Source organism: Kryptolebias marmoratus, linkage group LG11 (genome assembly GCF_001649575.2).
Source record: "Kryptolebias marmoratus isolate JLee-2015 linkage group LG11, ASM164957v2, whole genome shotgun sequence".
In the NCBI taxonomy this organism is placed as follows: Eukaryota; Metazoa; Chordata; class Actinopteri; order Cyprinodontiformes; family Rivulidae; genus Kryptolebias; species Kryptolebias marmoratus.
Window position 1 is genome coordinate 18,787,905 of NC_051440.1, and position 18,786 is coordinate 18,806,690.

The 18,786-nt window shown below is 43.1% G+C and overlaps 2 protein-coding genes and 1 non-coding gene across 7 annotated transcripts; 1 reads left to right on the forward strand and 2 right to left on the reverse strand.

Annotated features, from left to right (window-relative positions):
- The first annotated feature begins 7 nt into the window (after positions 1-7).
- Positions 8-10,897, forward strand: fanci (FA complementation group I). 4 transcript variants are annotated; one of them, XM_017422996.3, is made up of 37 exons: positions 8-145; positions 1,922-2,021; positions 2,141-2,213; positions 2,335-2,465; positions 2,698-2,851; positions 2,956-3,013; positions 3,094-3,135; positions 3,308-3,431; positions 3,551-3,636; positions 3,718-3,850; positions 3,959-4,036; positions 4,125-4,261; positions 4,406-4,586; positions 4,665-4,752; positions 4,848-4,978; positions 5,063-5,133; positions 5,277-5,391; positions 5,512-5,634; positions 6,278-6,346; positions 6,428-6,529; positions 6,612-6,800; positions 7,034-7,155; positions 7,253-7,414; positions 7,554-7,733; positions 7,827-7,993; positions 8,081-8,151; positions 8,253-8,369; positions 8,448-8,499; positions 8,584-8,711; positions 8,817-8,882; positions 8,980-9,073; positions 9,182-9,366; positions 9,452-9,508; positions 9,597-9,656; positions 9,726-9,800; positions 9,999-10,094; positions 10,254-10,550. In XM_017422996.3, exons 2-37 carry the CDS (start codon positions 1,929-1,931, stop codon positions 10,467-10,469), a joined length of 4,026 nt encoding a protein of 1,341 aa, XP_017278485.1. In that variant the 5' UTR covers positions 8-145; positions 1,922-1,928; the 3' UTR covers positions 10,470-10,550. The 4 variants fall into 4 exon arrangements, with proteins under 4 accessions (XP_017278485.1, XP_017278487.1, XP_037834228.1 ...); XM_017422998.3 differs by having other exon boundaries at positions 14-145; positions 1,966-2,021; XM_037978300.1 differs by lacking the exon at positions 8-145 and having other exon boundaries at positions 1,723-2,021; positions 10,254-10,355; positions 10,534-10,897.
- Positions 894-966, reverse strand: trnar-acg. Its single transcript has one exon. It is a non-coding gene; the product is annotated as a tRNA-Arg (tRNA).
- On the reverse strand, positions 9,853-18,634 carry polg (polymerase (DNA directed), gamma). Of its 2 annotated transcripts, none has more exons than XM_025007365.2 (23): positions 18,521-18,634; positions 17,414-18,011; positions 16,773-16,968; positions 16,511-16,678; positions 16,231-16,377; positions 16,052-16,131; positions 15,702-15,884; positions 15,440-15,582; positions 15,191-15,314; positions 14,872-15,093; positions 14,357-14,474; positions 14,069-14,144; positions 13,797-13,912; positions 13,532-13,692; positions 13,386-13,439; positions 13,169-13,286; positions 12,895-13,030; positions 12,575-12,821; positions 12,371-12,493; positions 12,102-12,270; positions 11,716-11,924; positions 11,474-11,634; positions 9,853-10,737 (listed from the first exon to the last, which is right to left on the reverse strand). In XM_025007365.2, exons 2-23 carry the CDS (start codon positions 18,004-18,006, stop codon positions 10,673-10,675), a joined length of 3,609 nt encoding a protein of 1,202 aa, XP_024863133.1. In that variant the 5' UTR covers positions 18,007-18,011; positions 18,521-18,634; the 3' UTR covers positions 9,853-10,672. The 2 variants fall into 2 exon arrangements, with proteins under 2 accessions (XP_024863133.1, XP_017278488.1); XM_017422999.3 differs by having other exon boundaries at positions 13,797-13,910; positions 14,064-14,144.
- Between the last annotated feature and the right edge of the window lie 152 nt (positions 18,635-18,786).

Sequence of the window (18,786 nt, forward strand, 5' to 3'; positions counted from 1 at the left end):
TCAGATCGACCTGTGGTCCTCTGGGCAGTTCACCTGCAAGATGTCACGTGATTCCATCAGAGTTCCACCCCCACCATCACGGCAACAAATGATGGACAAGATTGAATCAGAACGGCCCAAGAACTGTGTTCGGTAATTTTTCCAGGTAGGTAAAAAACAACAACACATGAATAGGTGTATTTTGTTGTAAAGGTTGGACGATATTGGTTTAAGTTTAGTAACAACAGGCAATAGCCTTAACTGTCTTATTATATCAATAATAAGTTCATTTTAGGGGTTAGAATAACACTCAGGGGCGGCGCTCAATACCTGCTCAGGTAGCGATCCGTTACAAAGTAAATATGCTTCCGGTGTTCGCGGGTTCGAGACCAGCTGCCAGAAAATCAACATATCGTGAAACGCTAGTTGTTGACACTGTTTGTTGTTGAAAGGTAAGTCCAGGCATAACCCTAACCCTATCTTTTTTTTAATTAAACTTGATTGAGTTTTAAGAGACTTACTTACTTAGGTCAAGAGTCTATCCAACCATATCAAGTCATATCAAGTGCTTATTTTCATTTTCCACAGCAAAATAGCAGCTCAAACTATAGTATTTTTAAAGTATCTTTCCAAAAGTACTTTCTAAATGAAGTGAGTGATATGTGGTTCCTAGTGTATGCGTAATATTATTACCAATAATTCAGAATCAGTAACAGCTAATAATGATTCACAGGAAAAGACCATAGACTGTATCCGTTTCAAAGAACCAAATATTTATTTATCAACAATTAAAAGACAGTGAACTCCTTAGAACAATAAATTATTTGTTTGCAGAAGTCTTTAAATCCTTGTATTTTGTGGTTTGTTTGTGGTTGTTGTTGATAAATTAACACAAAAAATGAGGAAAAAAAATTCGAGCCAGCCAGGAGTCGAACCTAGAATCTTCTGATCCGTAGTCAGACGCGTTATCCATTGCGCCACTGGCCCGACACGGAAATGGTGAACGCAGGCGGGAAATTTAAATGAACCAGACTTGTGTCCTTGTTTGTAGGGAGGCGCGTTTCAAATAGAGCTTGACCCCGATTGGCCGAGTTCCATTGTGAGCTCGGACACTGATAGGCTAATATGTCGTCACAGTGATTGGCCGAGTTCCATTGTGAGCTCGGGCACTGATTGGCTCGGTCCATTGTGAAGTGGTGCGCCATTGGGTAACCGTTCAATGTGAGAATGGAGAGGGGCGAAGGCTATTGGAGGAGAAATGCAGACTAACGTGAGCGAAGTAAGCGCCACTGGCCCGAGGCACAAGGCACGAATTTCCGAGTCAATTTAAATAATTCCACCGGTCAAACAGAGGAGTATTTGTCTGATAATAGTCAAGTGTTTCAAAACCAGCGTATATTTGATCGACCTGGCAATCCTGCAAACGCTCAAGAATCGAACCGGTTGCCAGATTTGAAGAAATTTCGCGACTAAAGCATAAATTGGAAACTCTTCAGACCCAAGGTCGCGTTGTTGAACGGGTCCGTCTTATATCAGAGCAAGCGCCCAATTACTGAAGCGTGTTCTCGAACATTTGAACGCAGCTAGTATTATTTATTTATATATNTGAATAATTGATTATTTATTTATATATATATATATATATATATATATATATATATATATATATATATATATATATATATATATATATATATATATTTAAGTTCGTTTACGGAGCGCGGACGGAGTCAAACATGGCAACCGCGAAGCAAAACCGGAAATGTTTCAGGGCGGGAATTGCTCTGATGTTATGAAAGCGTAACCAAACACACTTACTGCAGAATAAGTTGTCTCGCTAAAGTCAACCGACTGTCTGATTTTAACTGGGGTTAGGTGGCTCAAAACCCGCTGAAATTACGACATACCGAGCTTGTTTATAACCTACTGTCTGTACGTTTAGGGGGATCATGAAGGCAGAAATAGATAAAATCGTGTCCCTTTCAGATGGAGACAGTACCACCGAGCTTCAGAAGTACCTAACATCTCTGACTAATGACCAAGTAAGTTATTTTACAAATGATTCCAGAATATTTCTAATTAATAAAACCCAGCTGAATTATAATTATCTTAAAATAGTGCGTCTGGTTGCTTACGTTTCTCTTTATTTCACGTTTTCTAGATTATTACTGTGATAACTAATAGTGCACTGAAGGGTAAGAAGGTCGGTACCATGCTTAAAGGCATATTAAAAGGTAAGTAAACTGTGTTATATTGTTTATATATCAGTTGTTTTTTTTAATTCTCACTCAGTCTCCTCCTTGATTCAATATAAATATATGAATTTGTTGTATTTGATGTTTTTCCTTTCTTTAGGCTCTCCACCTAATTCCACTGAAGGGGCAAATCGCAGACTTCTTGTATATGAACACTGTATTCCTCTGTGTGAGTCCGGAGATCTTCAGGCCGAGGTAGCAGCTGATATCATCGGTCTGCTGATGCTGGAGGTAAATAAAATAAAGCCTAATATTTATTTTTCTAATAGTATCCTGCAAGTCATCTTACCATTTAGGGTCTACTTGTCTGCATACGTGTAACTAATGCTGCACGCATGCAAATTAATCTGTTTTGTTTGGAATACATTCTTAGGGAAACTTGATTTCTGATCTTAGACCTACAGTGTGCCTCTTTTAGAAAAGCTTAGATGCAATTTAGACTGTTGCTATGTTTTACGCACAGAGTCACACACTCCCCGGGCCATCTCTCGCAAAACTGGCGTCTCTGTTTGTCGACGCCATCAAAGTGGGGAAGATGGTCAGTGGGAAAACCCTGGAGCTGTTTCCTACTGTTCTTACCGCCCTCGCCGTGTGTGAAGCCTTGTCGTACGGCAAAGGTAAATGCCAGCGTGGATTTCTAAAGTTTATGTCAAAAAGATGTACTGACAATGATGACTGCAAGGTGCAAACTGTTAAACATTGCGGCTTGTCTGTATTTTAGGAGAGCTCAGTGGTGAGGAATACAAGAAACAGGTGATTAACAGCCTTTGCTCAAGCAGGTAAGATTAACACGGTCTGCACAAAAGGCACAAATCTACCAGGTGTGGGTTATAACTTCGTCCTTCCTTATTATATGCAGATGGGACCCACAGTGTGTTATCCACTTAACAACTATGTTCAGGTAACACCTTCAGCTACACAGCTATCACAGATGTAGGCATTGTTAAAAAGCCTCAGAATAATAAAAGGTTAATCTAAGTGTTAGTTTTATCTATATGTGATTTAGTGTGGGTTTGCAGTCTCTCACAGAGATATTACAACGTTCTGACTGCTGCGTTTCATTTCGTCTGTAGAGACGTGCCATTGTCATCGGAGGAGCTGCAGTTTCTGGTCGAGAAAGTACTGAGGATGTTCACCAAACTGGATCTGCAGGAGATCCCGCCACTGGTTTACCAGCTGCTGCTTTTATCTGCTAAGGCATGCGCGACACAGAAGCTGGTGTTCGTTTTTTTTTTTTATTTTGGAAACTGGTATACGTGTTTCTCCTTCCGTTAACTGTTTTTATTTTTTTCTTCCTTGCATCATTTCTTTGTTAGGGATGCAAGAAACAGGTCCTTGATGGGATCATTGGTTACTTCAAGGAGCAAGATACTCACCAGGAAGAAGAGGAAAAACACGGAGAGTGAGGAACTCATACTCTTCAAGTGGCACTCACTGTGAACCTGACAGCACACTATAACCTTTTTATTTCCTTGTCCTTAAGGAACTTGGATTTGGAGGTTCAGTCTATTCCACAAGACCAGCTGAGGCATGTGGAGGGCACCGTTATCCTCCACATAGTTTTTGCTATACGGCTGGACCACGAGCTTGGGAGAGAATTCCTTAAAAGATTTAAGGTTATTTTTCTGTGTTGATTTTTTTTTTTTTTTTAAGTACGTTTTACAGATTTAACTGAACATAATTTTTGTAAGTCGTACCATTAAGTTTATATTGCATGTTTGCAGACATCGTACGGGGACTTGTGTCCTTTCAGCGTCGCCCTGTTGCTCTCGGTTGCACGGATCCAGCGTTATGAAGAGCAGGTGAGAAAGCACTGATCTTCTTTTTTCTTACTGAGGTTTCTGTTGGCTAATTGCTTCCTTCGCTTTCCCCACCTTTTTTTTTTTTTAGGTGTTTGACGTTTTAAAAACCTTGGTTATGAAGAGCTTTAAGGATGAGCAGCTCCAACAAGGGTCAAAGTTCCTCCAGGACCTCCTGACGGGGCGATGTAGTGTTGCTAAGATGATCCTGGACACAGTCAAGAACAGGTTAGCTTCATAACATATCTACTAGATCAGCACAAAACTGTGGTCAGTATGAGACAATTAATTTTCTTTGTAATAAAAAAACAAAACAACAATCAGCCAAATATTTGTGCTTTTGTGTCTTAAATGGATTCTACTCTTCCTCAGTGTGTTCGGATGGGATCATGTCACTCAGGGATTGGTGCAGCTAGGGTTCTTCCTTATGGACACGTTTGGACCCAAGCCTGGACCGTTTGGAAAGGCCCCGGAGGGACCCGTCGGTGTAGCGCGGACCCCCACTCAGCAGGCGTGTAAGCTGGGAGGACAAGTGCTCCTACAGGGATTCAAGGTACAGTCACATCTGGTTTTGATCTGGTGCAGTTTTCACAATGTGAATGAGTTATTGAGCACGTTTCTCATCGGACAGATGCACGAGCCTATCAGAGGCGAGATACTGGAGCAGGTCTTGAATCGTCTGGTCACAAAGACAGCCTCGCCTGTCAGCCATTACTTGGGTAATACAAGCTTTAGATGCTGGTGTAGATTTAGAACGGCGCCTACTCAGCGACATGACGATGCTTGGTCTGTCTCCGTGTTTCCGTGTCATCAGATCTTTTCTCGGACATTGTGGTCTCTGCTCCAATGATCCTCCTGGAGTCCTCCTCCAAGCTGATGGAGACGTTTGACCACCTGACTTACCTGCCTTTGGCCACTGTTCAGGGTCTGCTAAAGGCTGTCCAGGTGCCGAAAGAGGACAAACATGTTTATAAAGTGAAGAAGATTCTGCTGTTTAACTTTGTTTCTCTTTTTTTTTTTAACCTCCAGCCTCTACTCAAAGTCAGCATGTCTTTGAAAGACTCTTTAATTCTGGTTCTTCGCAAGGCTATGTTTTCAAGGTTTGTACTACTGAGTTTCATAATTAGATTGCTCTCTGTAATATTTTTAGGCTTGAAGGATAAATTTAAAGAAGTTCCTTTAACACACCACATAAAGTGGATTTTTAACATTGTTTTTCCACTTTAAAATGCCTCCTCACCAGCCAGCTGGACGGCAGGAAGTCTGCAGTGACTGGCTTCTTGCTGTTGCTGAAGAACTTCAAAGTGTTGGGCAGTGTGGCCTCCAGCCAGTGCAGCCAGGCAGTGTCCTCCAGCCAGGTACTGTTCACGCTTACACCGTCTGCACGCGCCAAGAGGTTTGGAACGTGCCCGCAGCAAAGACACTGGTGAAGCTTGTCAGTCTGTAACATGTTTTTTGTTGTCCTAACCTCTGCGCAGGTCCAAGTGGATGTTCATTCTCGCTACAACTCTGCTGCCAACGAAGCCTTCTGCCTGGAGATCCTCAGCAGCCTGCGGCGCTGCCTTGGCCAGCAGGCCGACGTTCGCCTCATGCTCTATGAGGTCAGAGCTCCTTTATCTTTAAGCCATGTTCGTGAGACTTACAGGTTTGAAAAGGAACATTTCTGGTAGGCCGTTTAGGTGTGAGAGCCTGCCGCTGAAGGTGAAGGCGGGGCAGTAACGTTTCTGCCCGTGTGTTCGTCTGTAATATTAGCAAAATATTTCACGAATCACTCAGGTTTTAATGAAACTTTCAGAAAATAATCACTGGATTGACATCTACAACCGATTAACCTTTGGAGTCGACCCAATTTAAGATGGGTGCCAATTTTGTGTATCTGAGGCTACAACTCAGTCAATTTTTCAGACATTGAGCTAAAATTTAGTGTGGTAGAAGTTGAGACTGATCCCCGACTTATACTAGCTCTAACTGATCGGTGCTTAAAACAGTGGAGTTTAAATGTAATTCACTATTTTCTACCTTTTAGTAGTAGTTGACAGTTATTCACATCATATACTCCATGCACGGTGGGCAATATGCATTTCTTCAAGGAACGCTACTGCTTGTAATTCTTTACTGTGATTCTGACATTAAACCTATAAGCTTGTTCAGACTGAATTATTGCTTTAAAGTTCAAATTTGTAAAAAGTTTAGTTTTTGAAAGATGCTTAAGTCTGATGGAGCAGATTCTCGTCTTGTTTCCAGGGTTTCTACGACGTTCTTCGCCGCAACTCTCAGCTGTCCGGCTCCATAATGCAAACTCTCCTCTCACAGGTTTGTGCGCTGCCTGATGGGTGCTGTGATATTTATGTGGCTTGCGCTGAAATTCATACATTTAAGTTTTTGTTTTGTTAGCTGAAGCGGTACTATGAGCCCGAACAGGACCTTCTGCCCCCGGTCAAACTGGAGCCGTGCATCACAGCTCACGGGGACCAGGTCTTCCTCCAGGAGCCGCTGGTACTCCACCCGCTCTGTACGATACCTGCAGCCGAGTCTCGGCCGTGCTGACGCGCGCTGTCGACTGTTTGCTCCGTTTCAGTCGCATCTGGTGAGCTGTACTGTGCACTGCCTGCTGTGGCTGCAGAACATGCGCCACGCAGCCAACCCCAACGCTGATGACAGCGAGGAGGAGGAGGAAGAGGAGGAGGGATATCGGTCTCACCTGCAGACCATCCTGGACAGCACGACACGACGCATGATCAAGTGTGAACTGGAGGACTTTGAGCTGGTATGTACTGTATCTCTTTAAAATGCATTCAATTACTTCTATTACGTGAAAAGTTATCTTTTTTAAGAAGACTCATCATAGATGTTCAAGCATGACCCTAAGATGCAACACAACTTTTAGAGTTCTACATTCAGCGTTTTGTTTCTTACTTTCATAAATACCCATTCGTTTTTAGCATTTTACTAGTGAATCGGAAGAAACCTCTTAAGCTGTGTGCTGTCTTAATTGATCAGGACAAGTCTGCAGAGTTTTCTATGGGATCCAGCGTCGGCGTGAAGAACAACATCTACGCTGTGCTGGTGATGGGAGTGTATGAGGTGCTGATGGAGTACAACTTCATCAAATCCAACTACAAGTAACAAACTGCTGTCGTTTGTATGAAGCATATTACAGCCTTGCTGTTATGTTGGGATGTCCTTTAAACCTTTTCATAACCTTTCTGTGTCTGGCAGTAAAGTTCACTTTGAGGGGCTTATTGAGCTGTTCAACCGCCACTACAAGCTGTCTGAGATCTTGAAGGAGAAATCTGGAAAAGGTCGATCGCCCTCGAACAAGATCCCCCGCAGCTTACTGTCTATGGGCTTCATATCGACCCTCATCACTGTGCTCTTCAGGTAAAACCTCCCTGCAGCTTTGTGTTGACTGAATTAGACTCATTATATGGCATTTTTTTGTTTCAAAAGTCAGTTTGGGTTCACTTCAAATGAGTTTTTGTAGTTTTACTACGCAAAACATTTTGTTTTCTTTTAACAGAGATAGCACTCAGTCCAGAGAAGAGGCTCTTTCAGTACTTCGCTCAAACGGAGAGTTTGTGCGTTACACATTAAATGTAGTCGTTCAGAAGATCCAGCAACTGGAGGAAACGGGACGCACAGATGGTCCAGATGGACAGAATGCAGACAGGACGTTCCGCTTCCTCTGCGACATGACAAGGTAGACGTCTGACTGTCCGTGGTTTTATTTGCCTTCGTGACGCCGCTGGGATGTTCAGGAACAGTGGGTGACCTTTGTCTGATCGGTTCCCAGTGTGCTGATGTGGCGTTACACGAACATCCCCGGTGTGGTGGACGAGGCGGGGAAGAAAGAGAAGCGCTGCAGCTTGTCCCAGCTGTGTTTGGAGGGTCTGCTCAGGATCTTCACAACCTGCCAGCAGCGCTACCCGGAGAAGATGGCTCAGCTTCTGTCTGCTATGGGTCAGCTACGCACTCCGGCAAAGCTTCAAATTCTACATTTCTGACCGATAATAAGCAACAATCTATCATATGTTGTGTTTGTTGCAGATGTTGCAGAAGAAGAAGCAGAGCAAGATGATGTTAGTGAGATGAACTACTTTTACATCCGACAGTTTCAGGTAGAAACATGAATATACCTAACCAGAATATTGTTACCTAAATAAAAGATGCTTTACAGCTTGTGAAGAGCAGAAGTTCCTATTCTCTTTCATATCAACAGAGGGCGCTGTTCACCCAGTTAAGTGGAGGTGAGGAGGACTTTAACAGCAGAGAAGCTCAGCTGCTGGTCAGCATTTTGACTGTTCTCTCTCGCCAGCTGAAGCCCTCCTCCAAACAGGTAACGTGCACCCTTACATGGACTTGATCAGGCAAAGTCAAGAATGTTTCATCTAATTTGTTTAAATTAAATCAACAGTTTGTGCAGATGATCACATGGACTGTGAAAATCTGCAAGGAGACTAGTTTTGGTGAGTGACAGTTCTGTACCCTTTAATAAGTGCCACAAAGGTTTTTTAATGGATATTTTGTTTACCTTTTTTTTTTTTTTTTAGAGGATTCTGCATTCTCTAAGGGCCTCCTGTCGCTTCTCTTCAGCCTGCATGTTCTTTACAAGAGCTCTGCGAGTCTGTTGTTGGAGCTCTGCCAAGACATTCACAGCCAGTTGGGCGATATCGATCAGGTTTGATTTCTTTGGAGGGAAAAAAGTTACAATAAAATAGGTTGACGGCATCAGTTTAGTTACATAAAATTTCTTTCATGCTGCCTTTTCTCTCCCTACAATCAGGATGTGGAAGTGGAGAAACAGTCTCATTTTGCCCTTATCAACATGAAAACAGCAACAACAGCAACGGTGAGCATCTGTTGTTGTCAAACCTAAGGTTTTAGATTTCCTGGAGAGGGTTTGCTTTGGGTGCTTACCTTCCTCTTTGTTCGCTTTTCCGCCCCAGCTGCTGGTCCTGTCGCAGGTCGACAAAGTTCTTGATGAGGTGGACTGGCTTATTGCCAAAAGGAAAAGTCAGACACCTGATAAATCTGGTTCTGGTAAGAAACTTTTGTTTGTTTGTTTTTTTCCATGGATGCTAAGGAGGTGGGAGCAGAGATGCATCAGACAGCAAGTGGTGCTGAAACCTCCAATGTTTTTCTGTGTAGCTGAGGCCTCCCAGGCTCCAGGGCAGCAGGATCCGGTTGATAAAGCCGTGACGCTGCAGCTGGGAACTCTCCTGACTGCTTTGAACGAGCTCGTCCAGACGGCGCTCCTGCCGGGAAACTGCACCGTTACGTTGCTGAGGGAACTGAGCCGCACCTACACCACCCTCACCACCCTGGTCAAATATGTGCGTACCTGTCTGACTGATAACCTCAGTAAAAAGTGTTTATTCTGCCTGCTTGACGTGTTCCTTCTCTTCAACCAAACATCAGTACCTGCAGGTGTGTGCCAACCTGCACGCTGCGCTGCCAGCTCGATTCGAGAAGCTGGTAGGTTGGAAGAAGTTTCCCTTAGTTTTGATCTTTTGGTAATTTGTAACGTCACGCTAAACTGAAGTTTCTCCTGTCTTCTGTGCAGGTTAAACTGTCTGGCACTCATCTAACGCCACAGTGCTACTCCTTCATCACATATGCACAGGTACAGTGATGCTCCAGACACTGAAGGGAAAACGTTGTGGTTTTAAGAGCCGTTTCTGTTTCACGTCAGAGTGGAGAACTCAGTGGTGGAGGTGCAGATGAGAAGAAGAAAAGGAAAAGGAATGAAGTGAACACTGTCGCCTCGGTAAGGACTATAACCTGGAATACATTTTTATATTAATAGATATTTGAGTTTATGAGGATGGGGGAGGACAGTGATGGACTCCCGAGAACATTTTATTTATTTATGACAACAGGATGTATATACACAAGAGATAAGTTTATGTAAATCTGTTCTGAAGCACATTCAGAGCTGTTCTACACCTTTTCTTTCTCTTGATAGACGAAGCTTCTGCGTGAGACAAAGGCCATCCCTAACTTGATCTTCAGCATTGAACAGTACGAGAAATATCTCATCGGGCTCTCAAAGAAATCAAAGGTTTGTGTGAGACGGATTACGACCAAAACGGAACAAAATAATACAAAAATATATTTTAACATAAATGGCTAAACTATTTCTTCTCAACGCTGTCTGTACATTATCATTTTTAATGCGACTCAGCCATTTTTTCCCACTACAATCTGCACGTTTGTCCAGGTTAATCTGATGCAGTACATGAAGCTGAGCACCTCCAGAGATTTCCGTATCAACGCTGCGACCCTGGATGCAGCTCTGCAGGAGCAGGATGACAGTCAGGAGGTAAGCCTCATTTGGCCACACGGGGCCTTTTTTTCTTGGATCTCTTTTCGCAGTGAGGCATTAAATGTCCAGATTGAGTTTCATGGGACGGTTCCTCCTCGTGTATGTGGTTAAAAGTTTCAACTTCATTTTGAATGTTGATGTTGACGTTCTTATTTTTTCCTTTCATATTTCTCAGGTTGAGGAGTCCCAGGACACAGAGGAGACGCAGGAACCCAAACAGAAGAAGAGAAAACAGTGAGCTGCTGTCAGGCGCCTCCATTATTTCTCTCTTTTTAAATCCAAGCTGCAGGTGAACTTTGTTCCTGCAGAAACTGTTATCTTGCTTTGTTGAGAGAGCCTTTAGTGATGTCGATGAGTTGGTAGATGTCCAAGGCCTCACCTGCAAACAGGTTGATTGTTACTTTGTCACTTTAAAAAACAAAAAAATATTCTTTTTTTTTTTAATATTCAAAGTACATGCCTGAACACAGTACACATACTTTGTCTTTACTTAGGTTAGAAATCTTAGTTTTGTTTTATATTAAAGTATTTTAATAGTTGTTGAGAAATAATTTGATTTCTTACCCTTATGTCGTGATGAACAAACTGCTTAATTTTAACGAGTAAAAGTTTCTCATTTACAGTACAAACCAGTTGTGTTTACACTAAACTGAGAGGAAGATCCAGGGTTTCAGAAAGATGCACACATCCCAAACTTTCTAAAGGGTTCTTTTGATTTAGCATACTTTTATTATAATTATTATTCTGTTAATATGCAATGTACATACATCAACATTATTTTCTGAGCCCAGGTTAGTCACTAAAAGAATGACTGGCTGAAATTAATAATAAAAGTTTTAAAAAGAAGAGTCCATTTTCTAATACTACAAGCTGTAAAAAAATAAATTTATAACTCCTACAAGTAAAATAAAAGTTCATCTACAATACAATGTTTGCTTTTTTTTTTAGTTTTTATTGAATTGGCTACACTGTAGGTTTATTGATATATATGGATTATAGATAGATTTCTGAAGGACTTTGCAATTATAGTTCTGTTGCCCTTTGTGTGCATCTTGTGTATTAAATAATCTTTATAAAGGAATATTTGAAGGAAATGGCCGATGTCAGAAACTCACCAGGTTGAATGCTGTATCTTCGTTCCAGTCCTGTAGGGTTGGACGGAGTCACGCAGTCTATGGTCACCTCCTTCCTCAGGCACTGGTCAATATCAACAGCGCTGAAAAATGCCACTGACTGTGGAAGGTCCTGCATGCCTAACGCATGAGCAAACATACACCTGCAAAAAAACAAAAAAAACCACACCTGCTGATTTAACCGAGCACCACACTGCGGAGAGTTTAACAGAATGTCTGCAGACCTTGTAAGAAGGTTTGTGATTTGCAGGGCCATCGCTGCTCTGTAACGGTCTTCACTGCAGACAAGGTACCGAACCTCGTCGTGGATGCTGATGCAGAAACGTCCATCGATGTTGTACTCCTCAAGGAGCCACTTCATGGCCACCAACATCAGATGCAGGTAGTCCACTGCAGAGCTCTGGACCACCCAGTTCACTCTGCTGGTGATAAACTGAAAGGAGGAGGAATTAACATCTTCATCTATCCAAGCACAGCCATGTGTTCTTTTTAGGTCGCTAAGTTCCTCTCAGGAATGTCTGACCCTGTCATTTCCTTGCACCTACTGAGGGATGTCTCCGTTTAGTTTTAATTTAATTTTCCATAATGGCTTTATTCAGCTCTGCCTCACCTCATTCCTGACTGCCTTGGGCTCCAGAGCTCTGCTGATCCTGCAGCCTAGAACGGGAGTGGCTGGTTGGGCTGAATGAGCGATACTCTCCAGCTTATTGAACATGTCAGACTCCGTACCGTCGGCCCAGACACGTTTGCCAACGATATCCCACTTCTTCCGCCGAGAGCTGAGCGAATATAAGGAGCACAGAGGGGAAAAATTAAAGAACTGGCAAAAATATTCTGTATGCAAGGACGCAAACGTTTGTGTTTTATTGGCTCCATTACCAGGTTGAGGCCAGTTTATTGATCCTCCGCAACTCCTCCAGTGAAATTGTTCCATCCTCCTCTCTCTGCACATCTATATCCAGTTTATCGACCAGCCATTCACCTTCCTCTGACAGAAGATATCTGACAAAAATACAACCACCAGAATGCTGGGCTGGAGCTCAACCATGTCTTCTAACTAAAGCTTAAACAGGTAGAGCTTACCTGCGTATGCCCTTCGTTAAGGCATACATCTGCTTGGCCTTACTGGCAGCTTCTGTCTGATTCAGCCGGTGGTTAAACTGCATCAGCAGCCTCTCGGCGAACGGCTGCCCTGCGCCATATATGCGTCCATAATTGAAGACTTTAGCATGCTCTCGGCTGATGCCCACAGTGTCAGCAGTTCGGCTGTGCAGGTCCGTCCCCTGACTCTTCTTTCCCTGGAGAGTCATCCAGCCGAACGCTGTGCAGCCTGAACCGCAGAGAGGCTGCGTTAGATGCTGTTACACATGTACAAATGAATGATGAGAAATAAAGGATTTTACCGTGCATGCCAGCAAAGTGAGCTTCTCCGAGTACCGCGGCGATCCACAGCTCCTGAGAGTCGACATCTGCTCCTACCAGGTGATATCCAGGCGGTACCTGCACCATGGCCTTCAGCTCACTGCCTACTCGGTCTTTCTGTGAGGAAAAAGAAACATCAGCTGCACAACTGTTGTTATGTCTTCGTCTTAAAAACAAGAATTCTGTCCAAATTAGCTGTTAAACCTGTCATTTCAGAGTTGTGTTGTGATTTTGGACATCAGCTCAGCCTCTTACCCGGGCATTACTGGCAGTCAACCATGTTGGCTCCACGGCCCGGCGAGTTACAGTCCCTGCAGTGATAACCTGAGGCAATATGGCACCGTACTGACCCTCTTCATCAAAGTCTTTGTGTCTTCGGGAGACAGGGAAAAAAAAATGATGTCCCGCTGGTTGACTTAAATCAGCAGACTGGTCAATAAATACAGAGTTACTGTCAATAAGGCAAACAAACCTGCTGACGTTACGAGGAAGCTCTCCTTTCCTTAACCACAGCACCATCTGGGAGCTACGAACAGATACAAGAACAAACTCCTGTAAATGTTCCCATCAGCTAACCTGATTGCGATCAGAATAATTGTGACCAAAACAGATGAATACCTTATACGTTTGTGGGCGTTCCTCCAGAAGGACATCATTTTGTTGATCTCCAGAGCTCGGGTTGCGTTGGTTCCGCCTCTTCCTGCTCTTAGAGTCCCATCCTCCATCTTAGTCAAGAAGTCCTTGGAAAAAGGGCTGCCGACATTGTTGTGGTGACCATCCTGTGAACACAGATATTCAGTCCGACTGAGGAAACGGCCTAATGGAGCGACATCGTGTCACTGCTGGTTATTCAGAGCACCCCGAGGCCCTGAAAGCTGCTCACCTTATGAGGTAATTTGAAAAACCAGCAGCCTGGAATGTCGACATCATTGTAGGGCCCAGTCCCATGGTGATAATGGCAGCTGCTCTCCTCGTTGGCAAAATGTGAATCTTGGGTCTGTTGAGAAAAAATACAAAGTATATCATATCATAAATTACAGTTAAATGAGAAAGCTTAACAAAGCACAAAGGGATATTTTATAATAATGAACATACTGCCGCAGGACGTTATATAAAGATTATATTGTTTGTGATATGAAATGATCCTCACCTTCTTCATTTTCGTCTCATTTTTCACAGTCCTAACGCCATTTTCTTCTGGGAAACTTTCCAAGGAGCTTAACTCTTCTACCTTTTTAAATGACGTGGACAAAGATACTTTCTTTACAGATATTTCAGAGCCTGTGGTTCTGATTAATTACACCGACTGATAAGATGGCACACTGTAAATCCTCTAAAGTCAAAAATGAGTGAACCAAACATGCAGAAAATATTCTGTTAAAAAAACAATGCAAATTGCTCCAAATACAACAATAGTTGAGCCCCAGTCCAGAGTTTCTGCACCTTCGTCCACACTGTGCTGTCAGTCCACACGAGGTCCTCTGAAGGATCGGAGTCCAGATACTCGGGCTGCTCCTTGCTGTTCTGCTCACAATACTTTTTGTAAACACCCTCAATAGCTCTGTGGGATACACAACAAGGCTTTAACACACACACACACACACACATTAAAACTGAAGAATTCACCAGCTGTCTGTAGCTGTTTTCACACTTGAGGTTGATTTTTCCATTGACACATGCAGCAGGAGACTCTCAGTGTGAGATGACTGGAAATATTCCCTCACAACAAAAATGGCAAATGAGTCCCACCACTTACCCAAGAGCAATCAAATCTATAAAACATGTATTTCTGTCCATTAAAGAGTGTCATGTAGAGATTTTCAGGACTAATTTGTATTGACTCGGCTGGGTACCTGCCACATTTAACCTGGAAATTCTTGAAACTTTTTAAATCAGTGCAAGCTTTCAGATTAGTTATCCTGCTCGGCTAAGTTTTGATCAGAAAGCAGGTCGTATACCTGTGTGGACACACGGGTCCTGTGCTTTCCTCCAGCCTATTAAGATTATCCCTGCGTCCAGGTACCAGATATCCCCACCCATGCTTCTCCGTGTAATGCAGGGGGAAACCATCCCACGTCAGACCCATCAGCTTCGGTGTCAGTCTCATCTGGAGACTGATGAGGCTGGCTCCAGGCGACCAGCTGTCCTCAGACATCTTCTCACACAGCTTACGATACCACCTGGAGAACAACGCGAGGACAGAGGACAACCGGCTCAAACTTCATGGGGCAAACAGAGCAGGAAAATGGAAGTCAATCATCTGAAAAATATTCTTACCCTGGATGTCCAGGAAGATGTTGCCTTCTCTTAGGAAGTCGAGTCGCCGTTTCCTTGAGTTTCTCAACAGCCAGCCTGCTGGGACACTGGGCTGCCATCTCCTCCTCAGATGGAGGGCCCGGGTCTAAAAATCACAACACATATGACGTATTTAATTCTGTAACCTTATTAACATTCTCTCCGAAACGTTACAGCAAATAAACAAAACACTCAAAAAAAGAGAAAAAGAAACCAAGTCTGAATTTATACCGTCTTCCCAGTCTGGAAGAGGAGTGGCAGTTTGCGTTTCAGCCGCTGTTTTGGAGTTTTTCCTCTTGCTAGCTGCCACTTTCTTCTGCTTAAACTGCTGAACATCCCACTCAAGATCCCAAAGCCAGGGGTCTTCTTTGTACCTTTGAAAATAAACCACACGAACTGTGAATGTTTTTGTGATATCAATTATATGCATAAGCTTAGCCAAAAAATGAAAAAGCTTTACTACAGTCAACAGCATGACACTTGATCATCTCACATGTCCCCCTCCAAGAGCTGGCACGCATCATCTGCTAGAGACATCAGAGACTTCTTCATCTCTCTCTGGAGCTCTTCGTAAATGTCCTGAGAATCTTCCAGGTACCGGCCCCAGTTCTGGTTGACAGGAAGGTAGCTGACACCCATCTCCAGCATCCCAGCAAATGTCACCGGATGAGGGCACCTTATAAAATGCAGAAGGTTAGAATAACTTTGTGACAATGGGTGTGTTTACAGGGACGTATCTTTCTTTAATCTGACTGGACCACCTAATTAATTCAGTCTGAACAACATAACAGCCATTACATCAGTGCAAATACTGTAAATGAAGGCTTATTGAGATTTACTGACCTCTCCATGAAGAGGGGCAGCTGCTCAGTGAAGACCTGATGTGTGGCCTCAACATCCAAGGCGCAGTACTGCATCAGCTCCTGCAGATGGCAGCAAAGCCTGGTTTGTCTTGCATCGTTGTACTAAAGCACAAGCCACGAAGGTCTAACAAAACAGGTAGTTTTTGTAAAACCTCTGACCTGGAAGTTGTTTCTGACATCAGTCATGGTTCCCTTCACAAAAATCTCTCTGGCCTCTTTCTGCAGCGGCGGCCCTCCCACGTACAGAGCATGAACATCAGCCAGATTGTTAATGCTGCTAATATTCACCCAGTCCCAGGAGCCAATCTATAAACAAAACAACAGGTTGAGATTAGTTTTAATGCTGTATATATTTCCCATAAAAACTGAATAAATCTAATAATATGATTGTGACTCTTTCTACAAGTACTCCTAATAAATTGGAACCAAAAAAACAAACCATAGCTCCCTCCTTTTTCTGTCCAGCTTTCCTAATGTGCTCCTTGACCTCCTGAAGACCCCTCTTTTTACCCAGCTTACTGGCCATCCACAGTGTGCGTTGGAATCCCGTCAGCCCGGAGATGGCCATATGAAAGCTCATGGTGTCCATAAAGCGCATTTTTGAACCCTTAAAGCAAAGTACAAGTCGACAAGTGAACACAATGAAGATGGAGCCCACAGATTCAAAAGGATGCAAAACTCACCGCCCTCTAAATACTAACCTTTAACAGGTACTGCTCCTTAATATAAGATCTGTCAAAGCTGACATTGTGGCCTATTACGAGCCTCTCCTTCCACTGACCCCCAGGAGGGCGAGCAGAGTTGGACGGTGTTTCTAGTGGAATGAGGTCAGCAAGTATCAATTGATTTGACCAGGAGTATCGCTCCTCAATCAGACGCTTACTGCACCAGGAGTACCTAAACAAGAGAGGACATTATGATCAATCTACAGAAGCTAAGCATCTAGGCCCAGTTTTTATTTCGATGTTGTGTTTGATGTGTGTATGGTCATGTGTCTGTCTCATGAGCCAGTGGATGGATTCTAATGAAACTCAGAAAGTAATCATTGGATGTAGATCTGCAGTTTATTAACTTTTAGAGTCAAGATGACCTCCACAGCTAATCCACAATAGCAAACACAAAAATGGCTATTATTCAGTCAGTTTTACAGATACTGAGCTAAAACTTGATGTGATAGTAGCTGAGAGTAATTCACAACACATACCCTGAGAATGAGATCTTACAATATTGCCTGAGATTGCAAATAACATTATTTTCAAGTTTTGACCAAAACATTTCTCAACATAAGATGATCATAGTTTAAAATTATGTCCGATTTTAACATTTCTGTCATGTTGCTCACCAGTTGGTAGGAGACAGAGCAACTGCCAGTGTAGGGCACTGTCCCTCTGATGTGCACACCTCCACATCAAACACTAGGGCAGACTCATCCGGGAAATCAACTTTCTGACTCTCCCCACTAGGCCCGTAACGCGTCCAGCCAACCTCCCAGCTCCATTCCTGAGGCATCAGCGGCAGCTCTGCTCGAAGCAGCTTGGTGGCAGCCTCGAGGTACGGAAGGCTCTGCTTCTCGGCCAAAATGCGAAAGTGCTCATCGACGTTTTCCCCGTACATCCTGGGAAGTTTAAGTTCAACATCTGGCAACAGCGACGCCTCCTTCCCCCAAAGCTTGTGTTTCTCCAAGTGCTTTATGCTGTGCTGGACATCTTCCTCTCTGTACTCCGGCTGCACGCCACGGAAGATCTGCTCATGGAGGTTCCTGGAGAGCATCTGAATGTTAAGGGGGTTCAGGCGGGTCTCTGTCGAGTCCTCACCCTGGAGCGAGTGAGGCTTGGTGGAGTAGAAGGAGCATGGACACCTCCATCGTAGGCAGAAAAGAGTCCTCTGAAGAGGAGGGCGCAGCAAATGCAGCATCACCTCATGAGGGCTTCTCATCCAAACTGGAAGAAAGCCAAACAACAATGAAGTAACATAAAACAGCTTTGTTAGATTTAGGTTGTGGTCTTTAAGATGAGAAAAACAAACTTGTTCTAAATATTAATCAAAATAGATAAACTCTACTTACTTTATAATGATCTAATGGTGTCTGACTATGCTGTTTTTTAAGTAGTAAACCTCCAGCAGATTATTTGTTTCTCAGACTTCTTCAGCCACCATTACCCAGGTTATACCTAATATTTGTATAGCGTACTTCAAAAAGTTATTGTCTAATTTGAGCTTTGAACAACTCATGCATAAAATGAGCCAGTTTGACCAACTATGATTTGTTGAAAGCGGTTAATATAATATTCTTGCTTTTCTAGATCTTATACAGATCTTCCAAACTACGCGTGTTTACAAACACTTCGCTCACACGTGAAAATCTAAGAACAATTACAAATGAATCATTAAGTTTTTCAATGCAAATCACAAGATAAACTGTAAAAGAAAAGCATGTATCTCAGCTTACCTGCGTCATATTTTGTCTTTCATACTTAAATGTACATAAAGAAAAAGATTTAGGCTGGCAAGCTAATATCTTAGCATTCCTACCAACACAGGGGTTGTATAACCAAAGACGCCGCACTATAGCGACCCCTCGCGGTGCGGAGGATTGAACCATTTTTTAAAAATTATAAATCTACTTCAAACAAATTGCGGAATGAATACTACAGGGTACGATAATGTACGCTTTCGTGTAGTGTGGCCAAATCTGTCGATATTTAGTACTCTACG

Bases quoted from the DNA above. Each gene is read 5' to 3' on its own strand.
- fanci (XM_017422996.3), top strand. From the start codon at position 1,929: ATGAAGGCAGAAATAGATAAAATCGTGTCCCTTTCAGATGGAGACAGT. The intron at 4,979-5,062 runs GTGCCGAAAGAG...TTTAACCTCCAG, and splicing joins GTCTGCTAAAGGCTGTCCAG to CCTCTACTCAAAGTCAGCAT. The intron at 5,134-5,276 runs GTTTGTACTACT...CCTCCTCACCAG, and splicing joins CGCAAGGCTATGTTTTCAAG to CCAGCTGGACGGCAGGAAGT.
- polg (XM_017422999.3), bottom strand. From the start codon at position 18,006: ATGAGAAGCCCTCATGAGGTGATGCTGCATTTGCTGCGCCCTCCTCTT. The intron at 13,287-13,385 runs GTTTGTTTGCCT...TGTCTCCCGAAG, and splicing joins CTTCCTCGTAACGTCAGCAG to ACACAAAGACTTTGATGAAG. The intron at 11,635-11,715 runs GTCTGCAGACAT...GTTTTTTTGCAG, and splicing joins ATCACAAACCTTCTTACAAG to GTGTATGTTTGCTCATGCGT.